The 21,212-nt window shown below is 42.5% G+C and overlaps 1 protein-coding gene across 5 annotated transcripts; it reads left to right on the top strand.

The window, feature by feature from the left end:
- The first annotated feature begins 646 nt into the window (after positions 1-646).
- Positions 647-14,172, top strand: RNF6 (ring finger protein 6). 5 transcript variants are annotated; one of them, XM_084639073.1, is made up of 5 exons: positions 811-893; positions 1,473-1,696; positions 7,105-7,317; positions 7,999-8,106; positions 11,607-14,172. In XM_084639073.1, the coding sequence occupies exons 3-5, from the start codon at positions 7,125-7,127 to the stop codon at positions 13,373-13,375; spliced, it is 2,070 nt and encodes a 689-aa protein (XP_084495199.1). In that variant the 5' UTR covers positions 811-893; positions 1,473-1,696; positions 7,105-7,124; the 3' UTR covers positions 13,376-14,172. The 5 variants fall into 5 exon arrangements, with proteins under 5 accessions (XP_084495198.1, XP_084495199.1, XP_084495200.1 ...); XM_084639074.1 differs by lacking the exon at positions 811-893 and adding an exon at positions 1,010-1,026; XM_084639072.1 differs by lacking the exon at positions 1,473-1,696 and having other exon boundaries at positions 647-893; positions 7,110-7,317.
- Positions 14,173-21,212: the final 7,040 nt, after the last annotated feature.

The following is a 21,212-nucleotide window of genomic DNA, read 5'->3' as shown; positions in this document are numbered from 1 at the left end:
AGGGCAGCACACAGAACTCCCTGCCCTGCCCAGGGGCTGCAAGGATGTGCCAGCTGCTTCCAGGAGCAGCACAGGGCCAGGGCAGGCAGGCAGCCTGCCTTAGCCCTGCTGTGCAGCTGCCCAGGAGCTATCAGAGATAAGTACTGCCCAGACAGAACCCGCACCCCTTATCCCCTCCCTCTCCCCAACTACCTGCCCCTGTTCTGAGCCCCCTCTCAGAGCCAGTACCCCTTGCCCCCTCCTGCACCCCAACCCCCTACCCTAGCCGAGGGAGAGAGCGAGAGCAATGGCAGGAGGGGTGCTGGCACGAGCAGCGCAAGGCATTGGAGAAGGGGCGGGGACTCGGGAAAGGGGTGGGGCAAGGGCGTTTGGGTTTGTGGGATTAGCCAGTTGGCAATCCTACCTACTGCGGTTTAGCCGTGTTAGTCTGTATCCGCAGAAGCAGGAGTACTTGTGGCACCTTAGAGGCTAACAAATTAGAGCTGCAGCCCACGAAAGCTTATGCTCTAATAAATTTGTTAGTCTAAGGTGCCACAAGAACTCCTGTTCTTTCTACCTATTGCGCTTGCGAACACTGCACTGACCAGAGAAAGGAAACCTTCAGGCGCGCCCCTCCGCCCCGCTCCCGCCGCCTCCCGGCTGCAGCCCCGGCCCCTCAGACTCCCTCACGCGCTAGAAGGTCCAGCTCGCGGGTCGCCCGGGGCCTGCCAGAGGTTGTCCGCCGCGGGAGACGAGATCCACCTGTGCGCATGCCCAGGGCGGCCCCGTCTGAGTGCGGAACGTTTGCTCGCTGCTCAGTGCGGCCACCCGGACGGGAATCACCGCTCCGCCTCCAGCGCGCGGATCTGGGGACTCGGGTTCTTTCCGGCGCTGGCGGCGGCGGCTGCTCAGAGGTGAGGCGTGAGCAGGACCGGTGTGTGCTGCCGCCCCCACGCTGGGCTCTTCCTCTTACCCTCGTTTTAGAGGGCGACTCCGCGCAGCGGGGCGGGGGGTGCCGCCTCGGCGGGCCCCTCTGCAGCGCGCGTGGTGAGTAGGGTCCCGGCTGGGGCGCCGAGACGGGGCCCACCGCGCCCTGCTGTAATTGGTCTCTGGCCGCGGCTACGACAGGTGATTGGAGAGGAGCGCTGTCAGTCACCCGCAGCGCTGGGTCTGGGAACAGGCGCCGGCCCCAGGCCATGGCTGCGCCGGGCAGGGGGCCGCGGGGAGCCCGCCCCACGGGCGCCAGAGCCGCAGCCCGGGCAGAGTGCAGCGATCCCCCCGCGAGTGCCGGGGAAGGGCCAGCAGCCTTCAGCCTCCCCGCCTGGAGGGGCCCTGAGGCTGCGGGGTGGGAAGGGCCAGCAGTCCCTTGCCGTGGTGTCTGCGTGGGCTTCGCTGAGGCGGGTGTGGGGCCAGGCCAGCGGCTCCCGCTCTTGGCGCCGCGTCAGATTTTATGCCCGTCTGTAGTTACTTGGGGACTACTTCCGTTGTTTCAGGTGTTCTTCAAAGCCCGGGCACCTCCTCTCGCCTGGAGGATCAGGCTTGACAGCAACGTCCTGTGTGCCTGTCTGCCAGGGAGGCCGCCTCCTCTAAACTCAGCTCTCACCCTCCTGGCAGCCACAGGAGGGCCTTTCAGAAAATGATCACTTATTTGAATCCTGGATACAAATTGATGGAAAGAGGCCAGGAGGAAAAGTAAGCAGCTATATAGCTGATTAAAGTGAGTGCACATTCTTTGCTAGAAAGGGTTATGGTATTGGTTCTGAATTTATAAGTGTATAGAATAAAACCATATTGGTATGTATAATTTCTCTCTCAAACTGTGGGAAATTAGAAAAGAAGAGAATTCTGAGTTTTGCCCAAGTTATTGCCATTTTTGTTCCATTTAATAGTTTAACTCCCTTAATTTAGGGAGTATCTACATTTAGTGCTGATGCTGTACAACTGTAGCACTTCAGTATAGAGGCTGTGTACAATAAGTCGACAGGAAGAGTTCTCCTGTCAGCACTGGTAATTCACCTCTGAGAGGGTGTAGGTAGGCCAACAGAAGAATTCTTCTGTAGATTTAGTACTGGCCACACAAGTGCTTAGGTTAGATTAGTCTAACTGCATTGCTCAGGGGTGTGAATTTTTCACACTGTGTGCAACATAGCTGGGTCCATCTGGTTTTTCAAGTGTGATACTTTCAAATACAAAAGTATCTTGTTTTGTTGGTGGTCAATGTTAAATACAAGATGGCATCGATACCCAGTCTGGTTAAAATAACAAATGGCAACTAAATATTTCACACTTCTTACTGTTCTCAGGTGAGACAAGTGGGTGAGAATGTTATTGAACCAACTTCTATTCGTGAGACAGACAAGCTTTTGAGTTTACACAGTTCATGTTTGTGTAAGCTCCTTTCACAAACAGAAGTTGGTTCAATAAAAAGATATTGCCTCACCCACCTTGTCTCTAATCCTGGGATCAACACAGCTACACCAACAACATTGCATGCTCTTGTGAGTCACTTAGAGCCTATTTAACCATCCTGCCGTAAGACTCAACAAAATGAGTCACTTAATTGTTTTATTCTACCACATACATGCTTTGAAGAAAGAGGGCTCGTATGTTATTGAGCATGAGAAAGGGAGTGGGGAAAAAGAAGAGAGATTAGCTGACATGACAGTTTTCAGCTTCATGAATGAAGATTTGTATATGCATCTTTCTGTGCATCATGAGATTACATTAAAGAAATTAGCTGACAAAGTTGGGAGGAGGCAGGAATAGTTCTCATTTTCTAGATATCTAGTTTTCATATAAATTCACAATTTGATTCTCACCTTTTGCTGTAAGCAGGATCAGATTTGTAGGTGCATAGAGATCTCTTTAATATTGGAGAGAGAAATACTACCAGAAATCGTCTGTGTGAGATTTTAACTTCCCAGGTAATAAATTGGAAAACAAATGCTGTTAATAATGGTCAGGCCTAGTTATTTGTGGGTATAACAGACCAGATTTCTTCAGCAAATAGTCACTTAACAGGAGGTAATGCTGTTTTGGACTTGCTTTAGTGAGTAGAGATGACATTATAGAAGAGCTGGTCATAAAAAAATAAACCTTGGATCAGGTGATAGCTAGTTGACTCAGTGTAAATTAAATAGAATAGTCAAAACTAGGTTGTAACTAAGGTTTTTGATTTAAAAGGGCAGATTTTGGGAAATTAAGGGAACTAGATAGTAAAGTAATCTGGATTGAAGAGCTCAGGGACTTAAATGTGGAAGCTTAGTTTTTGCATCTTTGCTTTAAGAAATTCCATCTGGAATTTGCATCGCAGGGGGGAGGGGAGAGAAGACTTGCATTTTATTCCTTTGTTTACCTCCATGTAACATGGGTTTGTCAAGTTTGGTTAGTCTGGCAACATCTGATACCTTTGATTAGATAATGGATATGTTTAGACAAGGGAAATGCAGGAGACCTAATCTGTCTGTAAAGTGTTTCAGTAAAGTATTTGACAGAGTCCACACATGAAATAAATTAAAATGCAGATGATGGGGATTAGTACAAGATCTGTAACTATAAAGAACTGACTATTACAGAGTATGACAGGGCCACCCACCTCTAATGAGCACCTCCATCAGGTGGGTGCAGATGTGTGCTCGCTACATGCAGTGTCCCTGTTTACAGTAAACCTTGATAGGCAGGTCTTCAGGGGCTCACCACTCCAGCTAAGCTATGCATAGTCTACATGTCTGACCACACAAACAGAAAGCTCTAACAGGGCCAATCACAGTGTCTTTGGAATGTATTGAGCCCTGTCTCTAGGATCAGTTTTCAGCCCTTTCTGGGCTAGCCTAAAATCTGTTCCTGCTCTGTTGTAGAGTAGTGACCCCATGGCCTTCTCCCTGGAGATGGAGTCCTGACCTTCACTGGGGCCTCTAAGCAACATTTGTCCCCTTCTCAAGGCTTTGGCCACTCTACCAGTGGCCAGACCTGGGCCCACCCACTACTCCAGGTCATGACCCAAGGAGCCTGTAAAAAGCAACTACTTACTGCTTTCTGTAGTAGATGCTGCTACTGTTCCCTGGGCTGCTTCCTACACACTTCACTTTGACCTCAGGACTGCCACTCCCACAGCCAGCAAAGAGCACCTTCCTCACCTCCCAGGTCCCAGCAAGCAACTGATCTCTTCAGGCCCTGCAGCTCCTTTTAACTGGGCCTGCTGTGTGCTGATTGGCCACTTTACTGCAGCTTCTGTAGGCAGCCATGGAGGACCCACCTTCGCTGCTCCTTTTCTGGGGGGAAGTGTAGTAGGACAGCAAGGCCTCCAGCAGGGGGCCTCAAAGGTCCTGGTATACCCCATCACAGGGAGACAGGGTTATGCTGAAAGGAGAGCTATCTATCTGGAGGGAGATTACTAGTGAAGTTCCTTGAGGATCTATTTGGGGACCAATCTTTAATATTCATTAGTGACCATGGCACAAAAAGTAGAAGTGTGCTAATGAAATTTGCTAATGACACAAAGTTGGGAGGCATCTGTACAGAGGAGGACTGAACTATTATATATGAGGAATTGGATGATATAGAGAATTGGAGTAATAGAAATTGGATGAAATTTAATAATACAAAGTGCAGGCTCATGCACTTAGGGAATAACAAGAATTCCTGCTTTAAACTTGGGGCTCAGCCGTTGGAAACAAGAGAGGAGAAAGACCCACATGCATTAGTTGATCACAAGATGAGTATGAACTACCAATATAATGTGGCTGTGAAAAAGTCAAATATGATTCTACAATAACATGTGAGCTATTTCCAATAGAGGAATACATAAAGAACTAATGCTATTGTGCAAGGCATTGGTAAGATCTCAGCTGGAATTCTGTGTACAATTCTGGTCACCCATGTTCAAGAAAAATTATTTAAAACTGGAAAAGGCGCAGAGGAGGACTACTAAGATAATCAGGGAAATGGAGAGCCTATTTTACTAGGCTTGAGTTGTTTAGCGTAGCAAAATTTAGGCTGAGAGGGAATATGATTGTTAACTCTAAATACATCAAGGTGGCAATCACCATGGAGGGAGAAGAGCTATTTAAGGCAAAGGACAATGTCAGCACAAGCATAGAAGGGTATGAACTAGCCATGAATAAATTTAGGCTGGATATTAGAAGGAGGTTTCTAACCATCAGAGGAGTGAGGTTCTGGAACAGCTTTCCAGTAGGTGTAGAGGGGGAAACAAGCTACCTAGTTTTAAGGTGGAGCTTGATAAATTTAAAGTACGGAATTGTCTGACTGGATTGTCTATGATAGTAGAGGACTGGACTCAGTGACCAAGAATGTCCCTTCCTGTGCTATGTATGTTGTTTGGTCGTTGTTTTGGATTATAAACCTTTTGCGTCTGATTAAGCTTTGTATAGCAGTACTTGCCAGACAATAATTAGCATGGAAGAAGGTGCAAAGACAATTGTGGGAGAAGCAGACATGATGGGCTAGTGAGAGCTAGCATCAGTGCAAGTGTGGAAACTTGGGTGAATGTGAAAAGAAATAAGATAAGTAGAGAGGGGGGCAGAACTCTGAAGGACCTTGATAACAAGAAGTTTGAATTTAACATTGTGAACAAAAGGGAGCCCACGGAGGAACTTATAGCCCAATCCAACTCCTGTTAAAGTCAGTGGGAGAGACCTTTCTTAGTGGAAGTTGGATCTGGCGAAGTGGTGACATGGTCAGGAAGATTGACTTAGCAGCTATGTTTTGAACAGATTGAAAGGGGCAATGTGTATCGTTTAAGAGGATGCAATAAGCAAGGTGGGGAAGATGAGGGCCTGGACTAAAATTTTGGTTGTGGATATAAATAAGGTGTTTAATCATAAAAATATTATGGAGAAAGAAACAACAAAATTTAGCCACAGCCTGGATGAAGGAAAGAGAAGTCAGTGATGACTCCAAGCTTATGGGTGTGAATGATAGAAGGGATGGTATTTCTGTCAAAAGAGACAGCTAATAGGGGCTCAATGGGCAGTGTTTCACTGGGGGAGAAAGAAATTCCATTTGACCATTTTTAGTTTAAGTTGATGAGACATCCAGGAAGGGATGTTAGAGAGACAAGCTGAGATGCAGGATTGAATAAAGAGAGACAGGTCAGTGGGAAGGTAAATTTGGAAGTGATTGGAAAGACAGTTAGCTGAAGCCCTCGGGGCAAATAAAATTACCCAAGAAAAGAGTGTAAAGTGAAGAGACAAAGGATGGGACAATAAATGACCCTCCACCAGGGATTGTGAGAAGGGGATATTAATTAACCTGTAACCAGTAAAAATGGACTATTAAAATGCTGCTCTGCCAGTACAAGGGGGCTTGCTCACATTTTGTTAATAAGGTTTGCAATCAGTGTATCCTTGATTTCCTGTCTTTCTTGGCAGCAGAAGGAACAAAGAGTGTGTGTGAGAATCCAGTCTTTCCTCTCTGATTCTGAGCTTGACATAGTTATGCATCCATTTGTCAGTCTGCAGTTTGGATGAGAGACTTGAAAGAAAAACCTAAAAACACTATCAGAAGTGAAGCAATTCCCTAGCATGGTGCTATGGGTCTTATATTGCTGGAAGTGGCATCCCTTAGATGTGCTGTAAAACTGCAGTCCTAGCTATTTGTCATTAAAGATCGAATGGCTAGTACTCTTCTCTATAGTAATAACTCTGTTATCTCATCAGAATTCTATGCTGGGTAATTACATTTGATTTACCAAAATTTCCCATGCTATTTCACCTTACTCCCAAACCACTGCTGTGATTCACCTCAGAGTGGCTCTATTGCAGTGAGAGGAAGGAAACAAACTTTTGTGTTTATTTCTTTATATTTTTAAGGTATTCTTATAAGGCTAAGAATAAAACACTAATTGTTTGATTTATCTTTAAGAAGTTGGTATGTTAACTTATTTGTCTTTTCACCGAGAGGGTGACTTTCATTATTGTTTTAAACAGCCAAGAAGCAAAATATTTGCCCAATAAACTCTTTGTTGGTGAATTGACCTGGCAAATAGGGACATACAACTTAGTTTATGTCGAGTTCATATTAACAGGTAAACTAGTTTAAATGAGAAACTGAGCAACTGATAACCTGGAGTTATACTTCACAGTACTGATCTTTGGTTTTGTTCAGAACAGCCTGTTTATCTCAGCATGGATCGATCTAGGTCTCGTTTGCGGGGAGGTGATGAACAAGCCTCTCCCCTAGAACACAGTCATGGTGAAGAGGAGAGACAGTGGCAGCAGGAGCGCCTTAGCAGAGAAGAGGCCTATTACCAATTCATTAATGAACTCAGTGATGAAGACTACAGGTTAATGAGAGACCACAATCTTCTTGGCACTCCTGGTAAGATATGGATGGCTACAGCAGATGAGACAGTACACCGGTATAAATGAGGAGTGGTGTTATGCCAGTGTAACTGAAAGTACAATTTGGTCTGTGTGTCTGGGGAATGACTGAAGAGTGAGATTTTTTTCTTTTAAAGTTGATGGCCTCTCTCTTAAAAAACAAACAATTTTAAATGGATATTAAAGCTTGAGAAACAAAAATTCATCCTCCCAGCATAATGTTTAGATTTATAATATGCATCCAAGTTACAACCTCTGGGCACACATACAATAATTAAAATATTCATTTACAAATATCGTACTTAAAGTACACCTTGTATAGAAGAGAATTTCTTCAGCGTCTGAATTCTTAGAACATACTGATGCTAATAGGTTGGCAGGTTATAATGACATGCAGTCTTCTGCTTAGATACATGTAGCCTCTTTATTTCTGGTGCCTACTTTTTATTGTATTGTCTGTATTTGTATTGATTGTAATTTTATAATCATGCTGATGTCTCTCCAATGTTTTACTGTTTTTACTTTATTTCTGAAAATTGTCAGTAACAAAAGAAATATAGGAAACTCTTTCATTGTTATGCTTGTATAAACAAGAAATATGCAAACGTTTTTGAGACAATCAAAATATCTTACTGAAAGGCTGAGGGCATATATTACCTAAATATGTGAACTATTTCAGGAGAAATAACAGCAGAAGAGCTACAGCAACGTCTAGAGGGGGCAAAGGAGCATCTAGCATCCCAAACTGATGTAGAAAATAGGGAAGGTGAAGGAGAAACTGCTGGAGGTAAGCTTTCTTTATTTACTTCTATAGATAAAGCATTAAATTTTTCTGTATATTAAAATACTGGTCTGTTCAAGTGACATCCATACTAAGTCTGTTTCTTCTTTGTTCTATGTAGCTCTTTTTCTCCAAGTAGCAAAATGAATAGAGTTTATATCCTAATGATGTGAAAGTAAATTAACTTATAGTACTTCATAATAACTGATTTAGATTTGCAACAAATTACTTACCCTGACCATTCTCCTTCAAAAAGCAATAGTTGCACAGAAATAATTTACTTATTTGTTTCTGCCTCTGAAAAATAAGGCTAGATTAAGCTATTTTCTTATTTATTATAGAAGTTGGCAAAACAGCTAACATAAGAAGAGAAGTGATTAGCCATCTGAAAAACTAAAGTTAATCTTTTAAAAAAACAACAACAACAAACTTTCCCTTCTTTAGAACAAGGTAAATTCTGTGTTGAAATTAATACTAGCTCCCTAGATAGATGTTTAGTCAAAAAAGACTATCAATAGTTAAGTGGATATTCCCAAATTAATGGCCCAAAATTTGATTAACTTCTTCCCTTCATGAATCTGACTGGGCCAAAATCTTGTTCCATTTGTATAGGGACAAGGGGTTTCATTTTTCAGAGTGGGGAATCTTTTTTTTTTCTGTAAACAAAATCCTGCCAAAACTTACCATCCCTCTCTGTGGGCAGGAAGGAAACCTGTACATATAAGTGGGTGGAGTTGGGCAGGGAAACAGACTTAATTTCCCAGAGTCCAAGGGTTATTAATTCTAAGTAGTCAGTAAAAATGTGGCACTTTAAAATTGAAATATTTTGTCTGTGTCTTTATTAACCATTGAGAGAAAGCTGAATGATTAGCCAGTTTTTCTTGATGAGGACTGTAATGTAGTGGCTTCAGTTGTAGTAGTATTTCTAGTGTTGTAGCAGCCAGGAGCCCCACTCATGGATTTAGAATCCCATTGTGCTAGGCACTGTACAAATGCTTAATAAAACAATAGACCAGGGGTAGGCAACCTATGGCACATGTGCCAAAGGCAGCACGCAAGCTGATTTTCAGTGGCACTCACACTGCCCGGGTCCTGGCCACTGGTCCGGGGGGATCTGCATTTTAATTTAATTTTAAATGAAGCTTCTTAAACATTTTAAAAACATTTAAAAACTTTATTTACTTTACATACAACAATAGTTTAGTTATATATTATAGACTTATAGAAAGAGACCTTCTAAAAACATTAAAATGTTTTACTGGCACACAAAACCTTAAATTGGAGTGAATAAATGAAGACTCGGTACACCACTTCTGAAAGGTTGCCGACCCCTGCAATAGGCAATCTAAAAGTAAGAGAAGACAACAGGTAGAATCAAACAAATGAGGAAGGATAAAGAAAGAGTAGTATATAATACATAATAGGCATCTCAGCATACCAGCTACCTAGCAGCTCTCAAGTAGAATAAATTCACATAATCAGAAGACAAATGCTTATTGACTCCATCCCTACAGCATATGAATGCTTTCCAAATTAAACTGAAAATAAGTGTCTTTATTCATCCCAGCTTGCAGGAGAAATACCTTGATTGAGTCATTATGTTTAACAGGTTGGGAAAGCAAAGTCATAGATGTTGTGGGGCATATATCTTTCATGTATGCTTTTCATATACTTGAGAGCCAAACTAAATCAGACCATTAGTCCTTGTAATCCAGAGTTTTTGTTTCTGACCGTGGCTAGTATTCAGTACTTTAGAGGAAGATGCAAGAAAGTTCATACTACCCAGTTATTAAGTAACCTGTCCAGGTGGAAGCTTTTTTTCCTAACCCCAGACAGTTAGTGGCTGGCCTGTGCCTTGAACCATGAAGATTTATACTTCATACATTTTCATCCTGTATTATGACTGTATATGATGACTTAATCAACAGCTAAGTGATATTTTATAATCTAATTAAACTATTTGCAATGAATTGTTTTGTTTATATTTATAGCCAAGATCTTATGAAACTGAAAATCAGTTAATCATATTTGACTATCTGTATATAATCCCCAGTGCACTTGTGTGGGCTTGATGATTCCATTTGACTTCTTCCCCCACTTTTTAAAACAATTTAATCCAGTGGTACCAGAGGAAACTTTTCCTCTTGCGTCCGCCCACCAGAAGTAATGGAATGTGCCTGTGTCCCCCGTGCCATGTGTGAAGTCACAGCCTGGCCAGGGTCTGTGGCCAGGAGTGGGAGTGGAGGACTAGCGGCCAGGAGTGGGGGCCGGGGCAGGGCGGAGCTGGGGGCAGAGGAGGGCTGGGTGGTGCTCCCTCCTCCATAGGGTCAGGCCCAGGCCCCGCTGCACCCCTTGGATGTTCCTCCATGCCCTCTAGGAGGGCGTGCCCCACAGTTTGGGGACCACTTGTTTAATCAGTGGGAATGGGTGCATTGGGAACTCTTCTTTATAGCACTGCAGACATAGGAAAATCGAGCAAATGGAAACACTTCTTGGTAAAGCAGAAAGTATAGTGCCTTTTTCTCCTTATCCATAATTACAACTTGGACTTAAAAAATGCTACAAATAAATCCAGTGTGGAGTATCTATATGGATCTCATTTAAATCTTCAGAGGCTTCAGAAGCTGTTGAAAACCATGATTAAGTTGCAACTTCAGCATCATATGAATGGAATTAGAATCCATTATGTGACATCTAATAATTACTACACCTTTTGTAAATCACTAAAATCCTGGTCTCCTTTAGTTACCTTTTTTCAGCTTGGAGGTTGATTAGTTGGGGAGGGTTCAGAGAAGAGTCATGCGAATGATTAAAGGATTAGAAAACATGCCGTTCAAATTGCTCAGTCCATTTAGTTTACCAATGAAAAAGCTAAGGGATGACTTGATTACAGTCTATAAGTACCTACACAGGGAACAAATATTTGATAATGGGCTTTTCAGTCTAGTAGAGAAAGATATAAGGTGAGCCAATGGCTGGAAGTTGAAGCTGGATAAATTCAGACTGGAAATAAGGCATAAATTTTTAACAGTGTGGGTAGTTAGCCATTGGTACAATTTACAAAGGGTTGTGGTGGATTCTCAATCACTGGCAATTTTTAAATCAAGATTGGATTTTTTCTAAAATACATGTTCTAAAAATATTTTGGGGGAATTCTATGGCTTGTGTTAAACAGGTGGTCCAACTAGATGATCATAATGGCCCCTTCTGACCTTCAGAATCTATTAAATCTTTGCCACAAATCTCACATACTACTGAAACAATTATCAGAGGGGTAGCCATGTTAGTCTGGATCTGTAAAAGCGGCAAAGAGTCCTGTGGAACCTTACAGATTAACGGATGTGTTGGAGCATAAGCTTTCGTGGGTGAATACCCACTTTGTTGGATGCATGAAACAATGTAAATCAAGAAGAAAGCTTTAAAAAGGCTTGTAGGTAATATATGGTTTAGAGTGCATCATGATATGCAAAATGTGTAAATTAGAGTTCTTTATCTGCTTTTTACAGATTCAGAGGTTCTTGGGGAAAATTCAAATGGTGACTCTCTGCTAGAGTGGCTGAACACATTTCGTCGCACAGGAAATGCTACTCGCAGTGGACAGAGTGGGAACCAAACTTGGAGAGCTGTGAGTCGGACAAATCCAAATAGCGGGGAATTCCGGTTTAGTCTTGAAATCAACATAAATCATGAACATAATAATAGTTTTGAAGCTTCTAGTGATGAATATATGGACATTTCACACTTGGATACTAGCACAATGCATATGGACAATCGACATCAAAGAGCAGTCAGTCCTATAGCTACACGAACTAGGAGCAGGACATCAAGAGATTCTCATGGTGAAACTTCTAACACTGCAAGAACCAGAACTGTGAGAAATTCTGTGGTACAAAGTGTTGAAGAAACCTCTTCTCCTGTCTTGGGAAGGCTCAGAAGAAGAACTAGGGAGTCAACAGGCCTTTACAGAACAAGAAGCACAGCACATAATATTTCTTCAGATACTGGTGAACACAGTGTTGTTAGGCGAAGAGAAATGCAAGAAACAGTCACATCCACTGATCTCCAGAGAGGTAGAGCTAGAGCTAATGTTCAGATGAGTACAAGACAAAGACTAGGAATTCTAAGGTTAAGATCTACCTTGAGTAGTCGAAGCCGTTCTCCATTGCAAAGACAAGATGGCTCTACTAATTCTGAGGAGCAAAGTCTGAGGCAAAGTAGAAATTTACAGCAAATCTCTAGAAGGTCTACTAGGAGATATACAGCTCAGCCTCCCTCTGAGCCAGATGAACAAACAGTAGGTAGCACACAGACGCCACAATTTTTTAGTTCAGCCCCAACATTAGGAATAACATTGGAAGAGGATGAATCTAGTAGATCAACAGCTGCAGTTAGAAGACATCCAACTATTACACTAGATCTTCAGGTAAGAAGAATTCGTCCTGGGGAAAATAGAGATAGGGAGAGTATTGCTAGTAGAACACGCTCTAGAGTGGGAATAGCAGAAAACACAGTTACTTTCGAAAGTGATAGTGGTGGATTTCGCCGTACAATTTCCCGATCAGAACGTGCAGGTATACGAACCTACGTTAGCACTATACGGATCCCTCTTCGTAGAATTTCAGAAACTGGTGTTGGTGAACCTTCATCAGTGGCTCTTCGATCAATTCTAAGGCAAATTATGACTGGTTTTGGAGAACTAAGCTCCTTAATGGAGACTGAATCAAATTCAGAAATTCAGAGGGGCAGTCAGCACTTATTAGATATACAATCAGAGTTGAATAACTCACACACAGTAAATGATGATAGTGAATTAAGTGAGACTTCAGTTAGGCATAGATATGTTGAAGAAGGTAGTAGTGAAACAAATGGAGAGAATGATGGGACTCAACATTATAGTCTCAATAATGAAAATCGGGAAAGCAGACAGTCTCAAGAGGCAAACAACTTGGTTGAAAATGGAACACTGCCCATTCTTCGTCTTGCACATTTCTTCTTGCTAAATGAAGATGATGACGACGAGCACTTGAGAGGTTTAACCAAAGAGCAGATTGACAATCTGTCTACCCGGAACTATGGGGACAGCCACACAGAGAGTGAAATAAGTAAAACATGTAGTGTTTGTATCAACGAATATGTAACCGGGAACAAGCTAAGGCAGTTACCATGCATGCATGAGTTTCATGTTCATTGTATTGATCGCTGGCTTTCTGAAAATTCTACTTGCCCAATTTGTCGGCAGCCTGTATTAGGGACTAACGCAGCAGACAATGGATAAAGTTATTTATATTGTTTAGTATTCAATGAATTGCTATATTTATGGTGAGCCAAATAGGATGAATTATAATTTGGATAAAGGTACATTTGCGTGGAGATTTTTGTTTGACTTGTTTAAAGATACAATATAGGAAAGTTGCCTAAACTTAGTGTAAATACTATGTTTCTCCTTCCAAAGCGCAGATCTAGTAGTATGTGTAGAGCCAAATGATCTTAATAAAATTTATATTTTTTTAGGTAATATTTTTATGCTAAGCACTTTTGTATATATAGAAATGTAATAGTTAATCAGTCCTGCTAAATGTATGTTTGTTTTTAACGGTGGACTCACTTTATTTAGATTACACATAGTTTCACACAGGCTTGCTACTGTGTTGAGAAATTGGTGTCTAAATAGCCATTCATTAGCTTTTTGTTCTAAGAACAATTTCTTTTAAAGAAGGATATCTTGCTGGACATGTTTGCTAAAGATATTTAAGTTACTTGAAATGCTCAATTTAATACACAGTATATTTTTTTAATATTGAAATATCCTTTCTGAAAACCTGCAAGTTTGGTTCTATTTAAGCTTCTTTATAGCAATTTTTGCATGTGGTTTTACACAATGCTTAATGTTGACAAGTTCTTATTTGAAAGTGGATTGGATTAGTGACATTTTGAAATGTACATAATTCTATGCAGTGTCTCTGACAGTTGTTGTCTTCCAACAGACAGCAGTCAGATCAGTCAAAATGACAATTCTAAGAATGCCTGCCTCATTTGAACATAAACACTTGTTGAAAAAATAATAAACGTTTAAGAAGCTTTTATGCAACTCAAAATTATTTAATCCTAGTGTGACAGGTTTCCCCTGGGGTGCCACCTGGAAGTGGGGTACCACTGAGCCCTCTGACCCACGAGCCTGGGCTCCCTCTCACACTGTGCTGCTGTGATAAGCTGCAGACACGCTCCTGGTCTTACACTTGCACCAGCATACACACATGTAGGGACACACCCAGCTGAAGTTACATGCAGGATCTCTGACTAGCCACTGAACGAACCAACAGTAGAAAGGCTAAAGCCAAGGTAACTCTCAGCTCTCCAGGCATGTGCTCCCTCTAAAGCATAAACCCAAAATTATATTGTTTTGAGCTGCACAGGGAACTGTATAGCGTAAGCTCATAGAGTTCGCCCCCTCCCCTCCCTGTGTGGAGAGGAATATGCAACACCTTCTCTGAGCTAAGATTCCCAGGCACTTTAGTCCAAAATTTCTGGTTTAGATTAAAACATAAATTTTATTATTTACAAAAGATAGCTTTTAAGTGATTGAGTGATAGCAAACAGATCAAAGCAGATTACCTGGCAAATAAACAAAAACATAACCTAAGCTTAATATACAGTACTAGATAGATTGGATATGAATAGCAGATGGTACAGGCAGACTTGTAGATTCTTAAGGCACAAGCTGCATTAGCTTTACAACTTGGGTTTCTCAGGTCTTCATACACAGGCTAGAAATCCCTTTAGCCTGGGTCGAGCACTTCCTCCAGTTCAGTCTTTGTTCCTCAGGTATTTCCAGGAGTCTTCTTGTGTGGGGAGTGAAGAACACCAGATGATGTCACTCTCTGCCTTACATAGCTTTAGCATATGGCAGAAACCCTTTGTTTCAAAACTTGGTTTGTGGAAAAATACTGACATCCCAAGATGGAGTCCAGAGATATGTGGTCTGTTCACATGACCGTGCATATCTTGCTGAGTTATAGCAGCCATTACTTACAGGCTGTCTGGAATGTTCACAGGAAGGTTAAGTTTTTTCACGGTCCATTGTCTTTGCTGATGGGCCATCAGCACTGTCTGGCTTCTTCGTTGTTGTACCAGAAAGGCTAGTTGTGGGTGTCCCCCAGAGTAAGCACGATTGAAATACAGATACATAGTCAATATTCCTAACTTTAGATACAAAAATGATACATGCATACAAATAAGATAATCATATTCAGCAAGTCATAACTTTTCCAATGACCTCTCACATGACCCATCTTGCACAAAATACATCATAATTATGCTATGATCATATAATATCACTATGAAGAATATGGGGTGCAGTGTCACACCTAGCTCATGTTTCTTTTTAAGATCTGACCTGGCAAAGCCTACCAGTGCTTTGTTGGTAATCAGGATCCTTTCAAGTTTAGTTATTAACTAGAGTTCTTACAGTATGGGGGCATATAAGAGAGTAGACCAGATCATATGGAGGTTTCCACAGCCATCCTGTCAGCACGGAGCAGGGTGACTTATGGTTTGGGAAGTTCACAGAACACACTAGCATACTGTACTACTCACCCTCACAGCACCATTTGTGTTGCCAAAAGCAACATATGCCTGGGTGGAGTAGGAAGAGGGAGAGGCCTAGCTACATGCTGCCCCTTGGGTCATGGTGACACTAGCAGTGATGTTAGCTGCTCCACTTACTGCACTAGGTTGGAATCCTGGCCAGCTGTTGTGCATGGATGCAGTAGGAGCAAAGAGAGATTCATTGGGCCTTGTCCCATGCAGGATTTTGCCACAGTGAGGGAGCAAGAATTGTTATGCATCCTTAGAAAACAAATGTCTGTCTATGAATGAGCTGCTCTTCAGACACATGCCAAAATGCAGGTGGGGGCTTTCCATCAAAGACGTAGGCTAAGATTGATATGTATTTCTGTTATTGTTAATACAAGCTTGAATTTCCATAGGTATGCATGAAATATGATCTTTCAGTGGGTCTTACAAAAATCACAGTGCTGATTAAAATTACTTCAGAAACTGTGCCTTCTTAATCGACAGGACCACTCTGTGTACGTGAAGTCAAGGTTTTAGTATTCAGGTTGTATATGTGAGAATTGGGCAGCCTGTACTGATCAGAGTGTTCCTTGTACATCTTCAAGAGAGTTTAAGGGCCAGTTCCCCACACCCCTGCACAAATGTATGGAAGACAATTGGGGTTCTGCAGCTGTAAATAATAGTATAAGTTGGCTTGATTAACTTTCATTCTGGTGGTGATGGGAGAGGAGGAAAGGACCTAACTTGACTTGCTGACTCCAGCTTGAGTTTGTAGGTCTGGCATTTGAAAGTTGGAAATTACATCTCTTTCCTTCGCAGATAATCATATATTTGCTGGACAGGGGGAAGTTGAAAAAAGCTCACCATGCCATTTAAATATCACTCTTCAGAATACCATGGCACCTACACCTCTATTAAAGTTATTAGGAGTTCTACCCCTGAATTCAGTGGAAGCAAGAACAAGCACATCATTTGTTCCTTTTTCAACTGTCTAAGCAGCTGATGTTGAGCAGTAGCTGAAGTCTCACCAGCAGTGTAACAGCTGCTTGTTTGATTTGGTGCGTTTGCTCCTGCTGCTAAAAGCTCAAACTCCAAACTTCCTTGTTTTTTATGTTACGCTCTAACTATTTAAATTGTCCCAAATGACTTCTTTGCTGTTGGGTTTCCCTTTCAGAGTCTGTTTAGAAACTTCCTTCTGCCTTCAAATCTTAATGTCTTCTGTTGGAGATTCACTCAGATAGAAACATCTCTTTTTTCAGAAGTCCACTCTTCCGGGACTAATTATGGTGATGATCCGTTAGCTTTTTGTATACACACCTCTATTCCTAGATTTTTTTTCTCTCATTTTCAATTATCACAGCCTTCTGTTCCACTAACATATAAAGGATCTGAAAACAAGCTGTCCTTCTCCCCAGATTTTTTAAAAATGTATGTAGAAGAGGAATAATCTTACTAAGTATAACTTCAACATAAAGCTGCAGTCGCCTTCACTTATTTGTTTTCTCCACTGAGCTTGGTATCTAAACACAGCCTTACAAAGGTGCTGTCTCCCCTAAAGGCAAAAAGAAACCTGTAATGTGTAAATTAACACACCTTGGAGACAAATTGTTCAAGTTTATGCACCAGTAACTGAAGTGTCAAGTATTTTCATGCATCATGTTCAAATTCAGGAAAACAGTCTAATGCTTGCATATACTGAAGGCATACACAAAAGCAATTGTGTGTAAATGACACTTAATTTGGAAATAGTTATGTTCGCTTAGCAGTACAGCAACACCACCATTCTCATTTGCAGTGTATCAGTCAACTTCTGCGTAGCAGTAGAAAGTCCAAAAGGAGTGGTTCTTGTTGGTGGATAATGTAAAAAGAGGTCTGATTTGTTTTCAAAGAGGTTCTTGTTGCCAAATACAGACTCACAGAAATGTAGGACTAGAAGTCATCTAGTCCCGTCCCTGTCATTGAGGCATGAGTAAATCTAAGATTTTGTCATGGTTATTTTTAGTCAAAGCCAGGGACAGGTCATGGGCAATAAACAAAAATTCACAGGAGCCCATGACCCGTCCCACTTTCACTTAAAAATAACGGGGGGGGGCTTCTTGTGGTTCCAAGGGCCTCTTCCAGCAGCCAGAGATCGCCAGGAACAGAGACCTCCTAGCCATGACCCTTTTTCTTTGGAATGCTTTCTGAGCTAGGGTTTGAGAGATGAAATATAGGAAGTACCCCTGGATCATCTATGTGTTAGGATAGGGGGAAATTCAGGAAATTCGGGAACCAGGCCCTGGGTATGAATTGGCGGGGGGCGGTGCTCTTAAAAATATCTCTGGACTTACTTAGGTACATTACTGGTTTTAGTAAATGTGATTGATGGTAAAGATGTAATTTACAGATTATATTGCTCCATGCAGTCACTTCTAAACAACATTCCTCAGCTTTAACTTATATAAATGCTTACTTACTGTGACCCTATTCTGATCCACTGCAAGCTCCCATGAGGCCTTCAGTAAACACTGAAATATGGAGAGTGCAAGGGGCCTTGTGAGGTTGAGACTACACCTCTTAATACAGCGGTTCTCAAACTGGGTCAGGACCCCAAGTGGGTTGCAACCCCATTTTAATGGGGTCGCCAGGGCTGGTGTTAGACTTGCTGGGGCCTAGGGCTGAAACCAAAGCCCGAGCCCCCACTGCCCGGGGCTGAAGCCCATGGACTTCTCAGCCCTGGATGGCAGTGCTCGGGCTTTGGCTTCAGCCCTGGGTGGCAGGACTGAGACTACAGGCCTCCTGCCCAAGGCTGAAGCCCTTGGACTTTGGCTTTGCCGCCCCACCCCCACCTCTACCTGGTGTGGTGGAGCTCAGGCTTCATTTTTGACACACACCAGGGCAGCGGGACTCAGGCGGCCTCAGGGTTCAGTCCCCCCTCCTGGGGTCGTGTAGTAATTTCTGTTGTCAGAAAGGGGTCGCGGTGCAATGAAGTTTGAGAGCCTCTGATAATCCTTGCTTTTATGAACAGGGCCTGTGGATTCAAAGTCTGCAGTGCTCAATGGGCCATTCCACTTAGTGAGTACAGCCAGCTGGGAAGAGTGAAGCTTTTTGGCAGTTACAGAAGTAGATGTGGCAAGGTGGGTGTGTGCATTTTGAAGAGAAGGAGCTGTGCAGAAGAGGCCTTGCACTGGCAGCCAAAGAGGTGCCAAGCTAATCAGGGTGATTCCACTTGATGTCAGTATAATTTGTGGAGAATTAATATACTTGTTATGAGGAATCCTATATAATGGGCTACGCCTGTAACTTTTTATCCAACCCCCAATTCTGCTCCAATTTATATTTTGGTTGAGTGGATATAACAGAAACCAAGGATGGTTCATATCCAGTTCCATAAAACCAAAACCTGGTGACCAAGGTTTTTCAAGCCCTACATGCAGCATGCTTAACCCATCTCATTGTAAAGGTTCAAGCATAGGGGAGGGTCTTACACAAGAATGTAATGAGTAAGGCTTAACCCTTGACACACGTTGGGGACACAATAAGGCAGGAAATCAAATACAATAGCTGCCAGTCAGTTACAGGCAGTTAAATATACTGCTGTTGTCAGGCTGGTATAAAATATGACTGCCAAACAAGCAGTGAGACCTAGAAATATCAGAACTCCACTGGTGCCGAAAGTGCCTGCAGTACATAAAATAAGTAAATGAACCTCTAAATATAACCACCCTTCCCTGAAGACTTATTGCTACACTTTCACAGTGTACTAAAATTAATTCTAGGAATCTAGGCAGTTCCATCATCAACCCAGAATCCTAGAAATGTAGGACTGGAAAGGGCTGCGATAGCTCATCAAGTCCATCCCCTCCTCTGAGGCCAGACCAAGTATACCTAGAAAGAAGTAGCCTCATAAATTAATTCAGGCTATAGCCGCTCCTAAATTTTATCACATCAGTAACACAGCATGCTGAATTGCTGAATTTAAATGGTCACCCTTGTAATTAATAAACCTTTAACATTTAATTACTATACAGAAAGAATGAACATAAATTAGTCTAGGGTTTCCCAATGGATTTAGTTACTAGCGCCATTAAAATGCTCAGGCATTTTTTTAAACAGTTTTGGTTGCATCCCTGGAAATTGTTGCACAAATATGGGCAAAGGAACTGAATTGTTGCTGTAGGAAAGTGGATCAATGATGTGTGTATAAAAACATCTTCTGTATTTTCCACAGTATGCATCCGATGAAGTGAGCTGTAGCTCAGGAAAGCTCATGCTCAAATAAATTGGTTCGTCTCTAAGGTGCCACAAGTCCTCCTTTTCTTTTTTCTTGGGTATGGTGTACAGGAAATTATAAAGTATATTCTGGGATGATTTGGGGGTTCTGCCTGTACAAGTTATGAGTTCTGGGTGTAATAATGAAGTTACTATGAAAATTGCTGTAGCATGAATGCTCTTCCAGCTATGTGTACCAACCATGGGCTAGCAGGGCTGTGTCACTAGACCACATACAATGGAGGATCATTAGAACTCAATGACCCTATTCAGGTGATAACATCTTGGAACAATGGGTGAATTTAGGCTGAGGAAAAAACAGTTTTACCCTTTCTCTGAGGGGAGGCAGGAAGTGGAGAGAGGAATTTAGCAGGAGCAGAACAAAGGAAGCCAGGTGAGTCCAATTAGCGGCTTCAATAAAGATTCAAAGGGTAGAAGAGAGAGATGGATTCTCAGGAAGTTTAGGAAGGAAGGGCATGGATTAGCCAAGGGCAGGGATAGGGAGCTAGGGGAAACTGAAGGACCCAGATGGCCTTAGAGGACCCTAACCCCACCCCAAACACTGGTACTGGTACGCCTCTGGCCTTTTCTTGTAACCTGTGGCCCAGTGGTTACAGCATTCACATAGGGTGTTGGAGACCCAGACTCAATTCCCCCCTCTGCCTGGTGTAGAGCAGGGATTTGGACCCACATCTCTCACTTTTCCAGAGACTGCCTTAACCATTGGGCTGTTATGGGTTGGGGTGGGGGTCTCAATTGCTCCTTTTGAAGCCATTCCACTTTGTATAAGTAGTTAGTGAATGGGCCAGGAAGAGCGAGATTGACTATAAGCTGGTGGTTAGACCATTCAGCGGGATGTGGGAGGAGACATACATTCAAATTCTTATTCCAGTGTATTTTTATATAAAGTGGAAGGCTTCAACAGGAGAGAGTGAGACACCCTCCAGAATACCCCATAGCTTAGAGCACTCTCCTGAGGGTTGGAAGACATAGGTTTAAATCCCTGCTCTACATCAGGCGGGATTGGGGATCTCCACTTGCTGAGTGAGTGCTATAAGGGGAGGTGGCATCATCCCCTCTGACCTGGATTTAAGCATGGAGGTCCCCTGGAGAAGAGGTGCTTAGGAAATGCGAAGGACAGAGGTGTGGCCTATTGGTGATCTTAGGTAGCTTCCAGCTCAGCGTGCTGTCTTTTGTGGATCCCATTTTTAAGGGCCTAACTCTTCCCATGCCTTGTATAGGGAGCCTGGGTACCTAACATGGAGTTGAGGACATGGGTGCTGGGTGGA

Source organism: Lepidochelys olivacea, assembly GCF_965140295.1.
Source record: "Lepidochelys olivacea isolate rLepOli2 genome assembly, chromosome: 1".
NCBI classification, from domain to species: Eukaryota; Metazoa; Chordata; order Testudines; family Cheloniidae; genus Lepidochelys; species Lepidochelys olivacea.
The sequence above is the reverse complement of the archived record's forward strand: the minus strand, read 5'-3'. Positions and strand labels throughout refer to the sequence as shown.

Coding starts and splice junctions, on each gene's coding strand:
- RNF6 (XM_084639072.1), top strand. CDS start 750: ATGCCCAGGGCGGCCCCGTCTGAGTGCGGAACGTTTGCTCGCTGCTCA. Junction 894..7,109: donor GCGGCGGCGGCTGCTCAGAG/GTGAGGCGTGAG, acceptor TGTTCAGAACAG/CCTGTTTATCTCAGCATGGA. Junction 8,107..11,606: donor TGAAGGAGAAACTGCTGGAG/GTAAGCTTTCTT, acceptor TGCTTTTTACAG/ATTCAGAGGTTCTTGGGGAA.